This window comes from Zalophus californianus, chromosome 6, assembly GCF_009762305.2.
Source record: "Zalophus californianus isolate mZalCal1 chromosome 6, mZalCal1.pri.v2, whole genome shotgun sequence".
NCBI classification, from domain to species: Eukaryota; Metazoa; Chordata; class Mammalia; order Carnivora; family Otariidae; genus Zalophus; species Zalophus californianus.
The window spans coordinates 5272524-5285851 of NC_045600.1; the positions used below are offsets into that span (position 1 = coordinate 5272524).

General features: G+C 57.6%; 1 protein-coding gene across 1 annotated transcript in view; it reads right to left on the reverse strand.

Moving 5' to 3' along the window:
• The window catches only part of EML1 (EMAP like 1), a 177808-nt gene extending 165190 nt beyond the window's left edge, over positions 1–12618 (reverse strand). The window contains exon 1 of the mRNA XM_027571729.2: positions 12498–12618. Coding sequence (XP_027427530.1) covers positions 12498–12525 — 28 coding nt within the window. The 5' untranslated portion in view covers positions 12526–12618. The remainder of the gene's footprint in view (positions 1–12497) is intronic.
• Positions 12619–13328: the final 710 nt, after the last annotated feature.

The following is a 13328-nucleotide window of genomic DNA, read 5'->3' on the forward strand; positions in this document are numbered from 1 at the left end:
GCCATTTGAGGCTGCATATCCCCATGGTTCCTCCCTCTGCTTCCCGACACAGCCCCGGTGGCAGGGAGCCCAGCCCTCCCATTATTCACGCCTCCCTTCGGCGGCCAGCGGGGACCTGGCCCAGAGGCCCCGGCTTTGCCAGGAAAGATAAGGCGCCAACACCTGACTCGTCGTCTTCTGAGCTCCATCTCGATTTTCCAAAAGAACACAAAGGCTTGTTGTTCCTGGCCCTGTGCCGGAAGCTGAACCTCCTTCTCATGAAAGGAAGATAAACCATTAGTAGGATTAAGGCCGGTTAGATGTTTTTTAAAAAAGACCGGTTAAATTTACAGCTTTTCCTAGTGACCACCTGTTCCCTCCTGTGACAGGGCAGGTGTCTGAGGGGCGGGCGCCTGCCATCTGCGGGGGGTCTGGCGGGGGGGCAGGGGAGGCCTCGGCTCCCGTGTGGGGTCCATGCAGCACCTCCCAGCCCAGCTGCTACTAGTCCCGCCTGAGAGTTGGGGAAACTGAGGCTTGCTCAGACCACTGAGCGGGTGGATGGCTTTGCCAGTGTTCCTTGCCCCAGGATGGCAAGCTGACTCACCCGCCCTCAAAACAAGACTTGAAACAAGTGAATTTTTTGTGTGCAAACCCTGCCCGTCCACCCCCGAACCTCTAACTTCACAGTTGGGGCAAGCAGAGATTGAAAACACGAAGGCCAGGCCACCAAAGGGAGTCCCGGGAGGTTGGTCTGCAGCCCCTGTGCCTCCCCTTCCCCCCCTCTCCTCCAGCACAGGGGGCCCCCCAGCCCGGGGCAGGCCAGGCTGGGAGTCGAGGCCTGGCCTCACCCAGAGGTCACGCATGCCAGTGCTGGGGGAAGCAGGGGGTGGGGGAGGCGGCATTCCAGGCTGAGAGGTGCCCCCTTCCCCAGCAGACCACGCCTCTGCCCCAGGATTAAGGGGATGTCACAAGGAGGGACACAGTGTGGCGGTGTCTTGTGCCCCCCACCTCCAGGGGTGAGGCTTCAGAAAGCACCACCAGTAGCCCCTCCCCCACTTCCCACATCAGGAAACTGAGGCCCGGAGAGGGAAGGGAATTGTCCAGGAGCCCCAGTGACACGGGGCAGGGACAAGGGGGGGGCAGCCCGCAGGTGAGTCCCCACACCACGCTGCACTAGCCACGTGACAATCCACCCCCTCTGAGCCCCAGATTTCTTGTCCATAAAGTGGGAGTGAGGGTCACCCCCGGTGGTGGGGCTGTCGGGGAGAGAGGAGAGGGTGCACAGAAGGGCCTTAGACGGGTCTTCACCCTGGTGCTTCCTTCGTAGAGGCCGCTGGAGGAAGAACAGCATTGGACGAATAACAAGGCTCTTTGTTGAGCACCTACTCTGTGCCCGGTGCTGGACGCAGACTCAGACGAGGATGCCGCCCTCACAACAATCACCGTCTGGTGAGGGGCCCCGGGCAGGGAGGCAAGAGGGGCTTTGCTAAGGATGAGGAGGTGTTCCCGGAGGAGCAACCAAACGGTGAGGAATGGCCCAGAAAGTGCAGAGTTCTGTCTCCTGGCTGCACCTGGGGTGTGAGGGGTGGGCGGCTGGCAAAGCCCCCAGAGAGGCAGTGCGTGCCAGGCCGAGGGGCTCAGACTACGTTCCAGTGGAGAAGAGTCCCCAAGGAGTCCCACGGGCTGAAGCGTCAGGAACCCCAGGCCACAGGGCTGAGCGGAGAGGCACCCCGCGGGAAAGGCAGGCGGTGGAGGCGTCTCCCTGGGGGAGGAGGCCTCGCCACTGTCTTTGCAGGCGGGACCCCCTCCACGTGTTTGCCTACTGAGCCGCCTTCCCCGCTTCCTGCTCGCCGCCAACCCGAGGTGGGCCTCGAGTTCCAAACAGGGAAACTGAGGCTCAGCCAGTGCAGCGCCCCCCCCCCATATGTGGTCAAGCGGGGAGTCCAAGCGGGGTGCCTCCCACAGAGGCCTCATTCTCACGCTCCCTCTCAGCTTCCCCGAGTATGTCTTCCATCATCCGCATATTTTAGGGTTTATTTTCTTATTCAGGCTTCTCTATTTAAAAAAAAAACTACTGTTTTAAAAAGTGTATTTTTTTTTAACGTGTATTTTTGGAAGGTAGCAGCTGATTCTCCCCGCAGTCAGGCCCCGCTGTACTCCCTCTCCCACCAACCCTGTTTACTCCAGGCCATAAATCGCTTTCTTCACTGGGGTCGGGAAACGGAGGGGAGACGGTTGCCCTTGGCGCTGGGCAACTTCGGTCCGACAGCCAAAGACGGTTCAGGAGGGAGGGAGAAGAGCGGGGCTCAGAGGCCAGGAAGGTGTGGGGTGCTCCCTGGAGCGCAGAGCCTTTCCCTTGGGGGGGATCTGAGCCCCTGAGGCTGCTTCCCTGGGCCCCCAGCCAGAGCCCTGGGAAGCCACAAGCTTCTCGGGGATCCTGTGTTGGTGCCGGCAGTGGGCTAAGGGCGCCTAGCTCTACTCACTAGGTCCTCGGAATGTCACCATATATGGGGAAAGGGTCTTCGTAGATGTAATTAAATTAAGGATCCCGAGGTGGGGGGACTCTCCTGGATTATCCAGATGGCTCTAAATGCCGCGGGGGGAGTACTTAGGAGAGAGCAGCAGAGATCTGATGCACAGAAGGGGGACAAGGAGGCCCCGGGGGCAGGGACAGAGGAGTACGGCCCCCAGTCAAGGAGCACCTCCAGAAGCTGGAAGAGGCCAGGGACGGATTCTCCCCCAGTAGGAGCATGGCCCTCCTGACACCTGGACTTCGGCCCAGTGTGTCCAATTGCAGACTTTGGGCCTCCTGAACTGTGAAAAAAGTCATTTCTGTTGTTTCATGCCACCATGTCACAGCTATTTGTTACAGGAGCCCCAGGAGACTGGGCAGGAGCCGGAGGGGAGGGTTGGGGGGGGACGGCCATGCCCTTGCGGGTGGACACCGCCTGACGCCCTGGGGCTGGGCACAAACCTCCTCCTGCCTCAGGCCCTGCGGTGCGGTCTACACTGCAGAGCTCCCTCGGGATCCCACCGGGTGTGACCCGCACCCCCCACAGAAGTAGAGGCAACAGGAAAGGCATGGTCTCCTCCCTCACTGGGCTGACACTCGAGTGTACAGACGTCGAACAAAATAAAGCTACACTTTGCCTGAAGCCCTATCCCGCCTCCCGCCCGCCACCTTTCCCACGGAGGCAGGTGCGTAGACCCGGACCTCCACCTCTATCTCTAGAATCCCCCGACCCTGCCCTTGACCATGAGCACTATTCCATTCGTGCTTGGCAGCCACCCTACAAGGTATCATCGGCTTCATTTTACGCATGAGCAAACAAAGGCCCAGAGAGGTTCTGTGGCTTGCAAAGGTCACACAGCACTGAGTAGCAGAGTTCGAATGCCAATGCCATCTCACCGATTCTGCAGCCACACTCCCGCCCCTGCTTCTCACCCAGTGCCCCGAGTGGCTATGGGCACAGCGGCAGCATCCACACTTAGCCCCAGAGCCTGGAGTCCCCTTGGGGTACGACCCACCGTTCCCAGATTATAGACTCAACTGAACATCCAGGGCCACAGGGGTGAACTCTGCCTTTTTCCCACTGGGCTCCAGAACAGAACATGAGTTGTTCCCTCTGGGGCAGCCTAATGAGCTTGCTATCTGGAAGTGGATTGGCTTTCCCTCACCCACCCACGCCCACCCCCCCCCCCCCCCCCCCCGCCCAGCTCCCGGCTCTGGTTACAGCTACACAATCAGCCTGACCATCGGCACCTCTGCCAGGCCCCAGGCTCCTGCCTGAGCTCACAGGAGGATGCTCCTGGCCTATTTCCAGAGCTCTCCATGGACAGATGGAAGCTTGCAAGTCCAGGAAGGGCAATGTGACCAGCCTCGAGAGAAGTCCAGGGGAAGAGACCAAATGACTTAAGATAAGAAAAACATGCAGGTGTCCCTCACCAGAAACCCCAGTGACGGGCCCGGCTTATCTTCCCTGGGCATGTGGTCTGGACACCTGCCTCATCTGGGTTGTGCCGAGGCGGCCGGCTCCCTTGGCCGGCCCAGCCCGGCAGCTAGGGAAGAAATCACCAGGGCTGGGCCGGTGTCAGCACCTTCTCTCATGAGGTTTGTCCCTTTCCTAAATGGGTTGGCAACTTGCAGAGACTGTCGGCTTTCCTACTTTCTTCGACTCCCTCCCTCCCACCAGCCTTCAGAGGAGGCACTATAAGCCCAGACTGCAGCCTCGAGCAGGAAACATTTGCTGGGCAGCCGCTCTGGGCCAAGACCCTGCAATTATCTCCCTGAATCCTCACCACAGCCTGGGAGGCAGGCACTGTCCCTGTCCCCATTTTACAGACGAGGACATTGAGGCTTATGGTCTCAGAGCTAAGGGGGTGATGCCAAGGAGCACAGGAAAAGACACTCAACACCACTAGTCACTAGAGAAAGGCCGATCAAAACCACAGTGAGATACCCTCCCACCCGCTAGGATGGCTGGAATCAAACAGGTAACGACCAGCGTTGGTGAGGATGCGGAGGAAGGGGAACCCTCGTGCACCCCTGGGGGGAATGCAAGCTGGTGCCACCATTGTGGAAGACGGTCCAGAGGTCCTCAGAGAGTTCAACGTGGAGCCACCCTCCGACCCAGCCATCCAGCTTAGAGGCCCGAGAGAGATGAAGCCATCTGTTCCCACAGCCAGTCATGACAGCCGAACCGTAGAAACCGCCTGAACGTCCGCCACCTGGGGACTGGATACAGTAGGAGGGTATTTGGCCACAAGAGGCATGAAGTACGGACGCAGACCAGACGTGGAGGAGCCTCAAAACGTTCCTGTACGGTTCCGTTTATATGAAACGGCCACAAGAGGCGAATCCACAGAGACAGAGAGAGGAGTGGCTGGGGGGCCGGGAGTGACTGCTGAGGGGTAGGGGTTTCTTTTCGAGGTGATTAAAATGTTCTCAAACCGACTATGTGAGCGTGGTTGCAAACTCTGGGAATAGACTAAGAGCCACCGAATTGTGCAGCTGAGATGGGTGAGTTTCGCGAGATGTACGAATTACCTCTCAGTAAAGCCGCTACTGAAAGCCAGGAGTAATGGAGCCTGCAGCCTGAGCATCACTGGGGACTCAGAGGGACCTAAGCACAACTTCCCTGGCCAGCTGTCCCCCAGGGGCCTCCCCGGGCCAGGGACCCAGCTCTTCCCTCACATGTCAGGGCCTGGTGGGACCCGCACACACGGGACGTGCCCGATAAGCACCGCCGAATCAGGTGGTCCACTGAGACCACGGACCCCTCCAGAGAGGAGCGGCAGGGAGAGTGTTTTCTGCAACTGCACCATGCTTGGACACTTTTCTTCCACCCAAAATAAATCAGGCGGGAACCCTAGAAGATGTGTTTAAACTAGGACGGGAGTTCTCTAAACAGTCTGGCTTAGAGGTTGGAACGGGGGGCCCGGGGGCTGCAGGGGCGTCTGATCCCCAGCAGGGAGTCCTTACTAAACCAGCTTTATTAATTTAATTGATATTTAATTTGTTTTAATTAATGAAATATTTACTTAGTATTTTATTTAATTAATAATATTAATGTATTAAATTCCAGCTTTATTTCCAGCCATTCGGGTGATGTCATTGACCCTTACGGAAAGGCTTCGAGACAACCTCTAGTCTTTGCAAACATTATTTTTAAACCAGGTCTTATCTCATCATACAAAACGACATGCGGCTTTCATGGCCACAGCCCTCCGGTTAAGCTCGTTTCGTTAGATGCTACTATTACTCAAACTGACCCGCGAGGCTCTATGTGGTGGTGGTGTCGTGGGTTCAAGGAAATAGTGCCTGCCTCAGAGAGACGGCGCACAGGCTCATAATTCACCTTCCAGTATATTTCTACCATCATTTCCTTCTAAACTCAGACCCTATTTCTTCATCCGTTGACTGCGTTGATTGAACAGGCTCAGGAGCTCTCCAGCCCAGCACCCTCTTCAGTGCGTGAGCAAATAATAAATCAACAGAGCTTCGTGGCAATTAACGGCTCATGTTTCTCTTGGTTATGCTTTTCCTTGTTGGTGTGGTGACCCAATCTCTCAGACACTGATGTTTGTGCTTTTAAATGCAAATTCAAATCTGTGGGAAAGAACACGTTTTGAAAAATCTTGTCCCTTGCTTTGTGACTTGCATGTTTGGAACGATTCATAATCTGCATTTCAGATGCTTACAGACTGCAGCTCAGATGATACGCTCCCAACATTTCATAATTAAAATGGATTACTTTTTTTTTTTTAAGTCAATTGGGGACAAAAGTCAACGGGGGGGGGCAGATATGACTGCCATTCACAAACGGAGGGCTGTAGTCCGCCTTCTGGCCATTAGGTGTGGCCATGTGATTCGCTCGAGCCAATGAAATGCTCGTAGTGGCAGGATGGGCCACTTGGGCACGGGAGGGTTTAATTGTCAGTGCGGTGTCTTTCTCTCTGCCGGCCTTAAAACCGGGGAAGCGTGGCTCCATATGGAGGCGTCAGGCTGAGCCACCGCGTAGGTAACCCGCCCTGAGAGTTACCCAGATCCGCAAAGAATTTTGCGTGAGTGGGAAGTATACCTTTGTTGCTTTAAGTGACTGGGGTTTATTTTGTTTTTTGTTTTTTTGTTTTTTTGTTTTTTTTCCAGCGCATACTGAGCCCATCCTGGGTGATATTATCAGTAAAAAACAAAGGATCTGTGTTGATGAATGCAAAGATTTGAAATCAGCAGTTGTGGATGACAATGGGTATCTCTGACTCATCTCAGCCACCAGTTTCTTTTATTTTTTTTTTAAGATTTTATTTATTTCTTTAAGAGAGACAACACATGGGGGAGAGGGAGAGGGAGAGAGATTCTGAAGCACACTCCAAAACTGAGCACGGAGCCCGACACGGGGCTCGATTCCACAACAGCAAGATCATGACCTGAGCCAAAACCAAGAGTCGGTGCTTAACCGACTGAGCCACCCAGACACCCCTCAGCCACCAGTTTCTGTCTTTTATTTTGACTGCATAGATTCAAGAAAATACAGTAAGTGGTTGCAAACACCAGCAGTTTCATTTAAAAATATAATAACAATTTTTTAAAAATCTGCCTTGCTTTCTCAAGAATGCTCAATTAGAATGAACCCAATCCCTTAAAAGAACAGAAATGGGTAACTTTCGTTTCCCAGGTGAATTCCCAACAGCTTCTAACCGGTACTTGTTGTCGTGTTAAGACCCATCCCAAGGGTACTTCAGACACCAGAGCAGGGACCTGAGCCACGCGGCGTGGAAGGGCATTCACTTGCTGCTCGGAGATGCCCAGGGCTGTGATGAGGGTGGGTGCAGAGCAGGGGCCCGAGCCCCACCTGATGTTGGAACACAGGACATGTGTGCAGAGCCATGTGCTCGCCTGTAGGATTCTATGAGGGTGGATGCCAACAAATCACGTCCCCGAGGCCAAAAAGGAAAGGAGGCTTGTCATGGGTCACCCAGCAATGAACCCCACCCAACCATCTCCCCTGCCATCCAACATCCTGTGAGCTGGACAGAGGTGACCAGGCGGGCACCACTCAACCAGATGGTTGGGGGGTGGGCGCTCCAAGGGGACAGGGTCCCCTAGGAACCGCAGAATCAAGGGAGGGGTCCTGGAGGAAGCAGAGCCCCACGGAGGCCAGATGATGGCTTTGGGCAGGAGGAGAGAAGGCAGGAAGACGGAACAAAGGTGCCAGAGGGAATGGGCTCATGTTTGGGAATCAAGCCTGAGTTCCCGCTCATCAGTCCCCGGTTGGGTGACCCCGAGCCAGTCTTCCTTTCCCTTGGGCCTCAGTCTCCCCCTCCATAATGCAGGGATCCCCCGGGTTGGGAGTGCGGACATGGCACTGACCTATGACAGGAGGGAGCTGTGAGGGGCAGGACGAGGGGGCTGTCTGGGTCCTGTGTCTGCCCCCCACCCCCCTGCTCTCAGCCAGGTCGTGTGATGCTGCTCAGGTTGAGCCCTTCTGCTGTCAGGAGCAGGTGCCTGGCACATCTATGGCGAGAGTTTTCAGGTTCACTCCTGAGCACCATCGGCTGCCCTCTATTCCTCCCCCAGGCCCACGGCTTATAAAGAATTTTAAGGCAACATCTCACGGAGCCCCCATGACAGTCCCTGGGGCTGTGGTGTCACCTGCACTCACAGATGAGGCGAGTGAGGGGGAGAGAGGCGAGCCTGCCTGCGTCCACAGCGTCCACGGCAGGGGCCGGGTCTGCCTGACGTTGGACACCATCCTCCACCTACCGTGTGTTTTTACAGACCAACTCTGGGACTTGGCCAGGTCACCCCCAGTCCCTTGGAGATGAGCATCTGTCCTCTGGACATCCCTGATGGGGGAGGCAGCACGGGGACGCAGCCTCCCTGCCCCCACATTCAGCCGTTGCTTAACCCACCTACTCCCCTGTCCCTCCCCTCCTGAGTCAGCCTCATCCTTCTCGGCCTCCTCCGGGCCTCCTGGCCTCCAGATGCTGTAGTCCCTGCCCCCCACACGTGGAAGCAATGCAGGTACCCCCTGGCTAGAGTTCTCACTGGCTCCCTATTGCCCAAGAGATGAAACCTGAACAACCTACTTACCTGTCTAGAAAGGGGGAAGACCTCATCAACTGGAGGGGGAACAACCTAGAGAGATGACAAGGCCCAGGGAGCAAGCCTGCCTCTCCTGGGGGAAGACACTTCCTCTCCAAGAGCAAGCCCTAAATAATTAAAATGTTTTGTTTTAACCTCCTCATAGACACAGGCGCAGACCCTGAGGTCAGTTGGGAAACACGAAGGCGAATCAAACCCAGGCCAGGACAAGGAGGGAGAAGGGAGTGGGGCTCTCTCCGGGCTCTGGGGAGGCCAGGAGGAATTGAGTGGGATATGGGGGTGGCCCACCCCTGTATCAGACCCTCCACCCTTGGGAAAAAATAAACCCTTGCATCCGGGCAAAGAGAGATACTTGGGGAGCCTCTGGGGGACCCCAGAAGCTGTTGGATCCCGGCTGAATCGCTCAGAAGAGCTCCAGGAGCTGCAGAGCTGAGGGAGGTGACAAAGACAGGGGAACGGGCAGGAGCAAGCCTGTCCACTGCCCACTGAACGAACAAAGGGAGGCTGGGGTCCCCGGGAACCACGGCCTCCGTGGGAGTTTACACAGGAGGACAAAGAGAGTCACTCTGTTGGCTGAGCCCTCATCACGTTAGGGGTGCCCGTCGTCATCACACCCTCCAAAGCAGGGTAAACGGAAACGCACCCCTGAGGCTCAGAGAGGCTGAGTGACTCACCCAAGGCCACAGAGCCAGGGGGCGGTAGAGCGGAGATTCGAACCCCCAGGCTCAGAGGGACTTGCATTCCTTGCTCAGCTGAGAATAACAACGGCCTATTCTTTGGTGCTTGGAATTGTAAAACTGCTTTGCTGGAAACTCTCCCAAATACGTGGGGACCGACAGCACAGAGGCTGGATTCTCTTCCTGCGTAGTTCTGCCGGGAGGGGAGGGGGCCGACCACGAGGTCAAAGGCAGGAAGAGACAATCAACAGACCCAGGATGCATGGAGCCAGCACCTTCCGGCCCCTCCGTCCAGGCCCCGCCGGCCCTTAGAGACACTGTCTCCAGACCCAGCGAGGGACATACGTGGTAGGGCCCCATTTTACAGACGGGGGAACTGAGTCTCCGTGGGAAAGGGGCCCGTCCCGTGCTGTGTTTCACTCGGGGGCGGAGCCAGGCCTAGAATCTAGACAGCTGTAAGGGAAGCCCCTTCGCTGGACCGGGTGCACGGGCTGGCAGTTCCTGGTGCAGGCAGCTTCCTGCTATAAATACAACGTCGACTCCCGGTAACCTTAGCCTCCAGGCTCCCCTGTCCAGGCACAGGGCCACAAGTCCTGGAGCCGACCGCGTGCCACTCTGCTCTGCTCTGCACAGTTTTCCTGACACCTTAACAAGGTACCACATTTTTTGGTACAGACTCCAAATTATTGGAGACAATGCTGAGCTAGCTCTGTCGGAACTGAGAAGGGCTGTTTTTCAGATGAGAGCCGCAAGGGCCTACAAGACCCCCCCAGCCCTGTCCTGAGTGAGGGGCGAGCAGGGTGGGATTTCCTGGATGGGGCCCTGAGTCTGGGTCTGGGGAGCTGGGTTCGAATCCTGACTCTACCATTTACCAGCGGGGTGAACTGGGGCCAGTCTATTTGCTTCTCTGAGCCTCAGTTTCCCTAGCTGTGCAGCGGAGTTCATGCATCCCCTCTAGGGATCGAGCAACATCTCCAAAGTGGCCAGGACAAGACCCAGCACATAATCTGTCCCCTTCGTTTTCCTCTTTGGCTGCAGCTCACTTACTGATTGAACGGTGATAACAGTTACACCTGCTAACAGTAAGCCTGGCATTATTTTAAGCGGGTTTATATGCTTCCCGCTTTACTCCATATGTTATATGCTTTACTCTTCATTGGCACTTGGGGAGCTAATATCCTATTATTGTCCCCATTTAACAGATGAGAAAACGGAGGCACAGGGACCTTCAGTAACCTGCCCTCGGTCACACAGGTCGTGGCTGGGGAGCTGAGAACTTTCCTGCTCTAGACACAGGCCCAGGGATTGGTTTCTGAAAAGAGGTAAAAATATTTCACAGCAGCCTCCTGGACCCAATCACTGCCCATGGGGCTGGACTCCTAGAAAGTCTTGACCTTCAGACAACACACTCTAAGAGACCCCCCCCCCCCAAATAAACACACATATACCACTGCACCCAGGTGTTGCCTCTCCTCCGGCCAACCAGATTCCCCAGCAAGTCCAGCACAGCAAAGACAGAAACCATCCGCTGGGACTCTACAGGCAGGAAGCCAAGTCCCAGGCTCGCCCAGGGTGACCCGCCCAGCCAGGGTGGGCAGAGCCATGACCGTGCCTGCCGGCCCCCAGCCCAGCTGACCCTCTCCTACACCGTGAAGGGGCAGTAAAGGCCGTGTCTCCTCCCAGCCTCCCGGACACACACACATGCACACGCACACGCTCAGCGCCCATTCCATCGCCCCGGCGGGCTAAATATTGTTCTGGCCTTCCTGAAATACCCAGCTCCGTGCGGGTGGTTTTACAAGCTGCTAAAAGCAGGGCCGTGTCCCTGGTGGAGGGAGGGAGCTATTCCGGGTTCATGTCAGGTGTGGGCAGAGCCAGCCAGAAAGGGCCTGTCTGCTGCACACCGCCCCCCCCCGTACTGGCTCCTCGGCAGACAATTCCTGGCAGCCTGCACCACTAACGCTTGGGGGAAGAGGGTGAGGTCAGGCCAGTTTTGTCGGTGTCCCCTCCCCAACACACACACACACACACACACACACACACACACACACACACACACACACACACACACTCTGTTCCAAATCTGACTTGGCCAGGCCCAGGTGCCAGGACTGTCCACCAGACACCACGCCGGGGGTGCCACACTGCTGTCAATCACAACCCTCCCAGGACCCCCAGGCCAGCCTGACACGCCCAGGATGCTCCACGGCACTGCGGGACAGATAAGGACTCCAGGGACCACCAACATGCAGCGGCTTAGGCAAGAAGGCGCAGCTGGAGGGGCCAGACTGGGAGGCAGAGAATCCTGCCCAGGACCCTCCACCTGCTGCTTCCTCGAGGCCATCACTGAATGCTCACTGCACGCCAGGCCCCGATAGATGGGCGGTCACACGTTATCACACTCGATCTTCACAACCACCCTGGGGGTGGGGGGACTGTTAGCCCGTCTCTTTTTTCACTTGGGGATACTGAGCTTCCGAGCAGTGAAGTTCCTTGCCCCAGGTCGGTCACCCAACCTAGAAGTGAAAGAATTGGGATTTGAACCCGGGCAGCCTGGAGGAGGCTGTGTGCAGCCCTGATTCCACCCACGGCCGGCTAGAGGGATGTCCACCTCAGAGCCTTCTTTCAGCTGGAGGGAGCTGAGGGTGGTCAGCCAGCCGCACAGGGGAGCCAGTCCCCTGGGGAGGGCAGTGGGTATGTGCGCAGACCCCAGTATCTGACCGCCCCTCTGCCTTTGTGTCCTGGGCCATTTCCAACCTAGAGGACTTGGAGACTCCTGGAGGGCCTGCCTTGCGCAGGCAGACCAGGGGCTCAGAGCTTCCCAGGGGTCTCAGATCTTCAGGGAATCAGATGGAAGCTGGAGGCTCCCCCCTACCCCAGATACACACTGGTTTGCATGCAGTTCCGGGGGCCTGTGGCACCCCGCGCCCACAGCCCAGCGCCCGTGGCGCCGTGGGTCAGCTCCGGACTCCCCGGATGGCAACGGGCACGGCTTCCTGCTCTAGCCCCACTGGGGAGACTGCGGGTGCAGCAGAACTCAGTTCTCAAAGGCCAGTTCCCCTGCCAGGAGCGCAGCCCCCCTGCCCACCCCCGGCTCCAGGCGTCAGGCTAGGAGGAAGGGGGTCCAGCCCCACAGCTGCCTGCAGCCTGGGGTGGGGGCGCCTGGTGCCCTCGGCAACAGCAGCCTCGGCTCTGCAACTGGAGCCGTGGTGGGTAAATATAGCAGTGCCACTCACCGGCCGAGGGGCCCTCGCCGTCCGACATGGTGCAGGAGATGGGCGGCCGGCCGGCCTACAGCCTGCAGGGGCGCTCAGAGCCGTCAGTGGCTGTCACCCACCTGGTGGGGCTTGGGGCTGCCGGGCCTGCTCCGTGTCCAGTCCCCAGGCAGTGTCCCGCCCCAGCCGGCCCAGCGGCCCCCCCTCCCCATTCTGGGCTGGGCAGATAAGAACGTGCTCCCGAGCCAGGAGCCCGCCCGATTGGTGGATAAATCTGGGCACTGCCCTCCCCTGCCCTGGGCCTCTCCCGGGCAGCCTCGGAATGTTGCCTGAGAAACTGCTGCACCCCTGGGTGCTTGGTCAGTCCCCAAGACCCCAGCCCCAGCCCTGGAGACCCCAGAGTGCCTGAGCCTCTCTCCCTGGGAAGGATTCCACTCAGCCGGTGAGGGGCTTTTATGGGCATTGGAGGAAAAGACGGAGTGATGCCATCCCCTGAGCCCGTGCCTGGTGCGGCCACGCGGGTCCTCTCACTCGGCTCTCCGGAGCAGCCGCGACCCACCCAAGGCCACCCGGCCAGTGAGGGGAGCGACCAGAGCCGGACTCTGGAGCCCGACTGTCTGTCTCCAAGGCTACAGGAATGCGTGGCCCTTGCCTTTGTTTGTCAGTCCAAGAGCAGCCACTTCTGGGCACCTCCTGGGTGCCAACTGGGTGCTGTGGGGGGATGGAGGGGGACTCCCTGGGGGAGCCACAGGACCCAGTGTCGGGCACAGAGTGGGGATAATAGGAAATATTGGTTGGGAGGACACATCTCAGCAAGCACTTAGTATGCACTTGCTGTGTGCTTGCCTAACA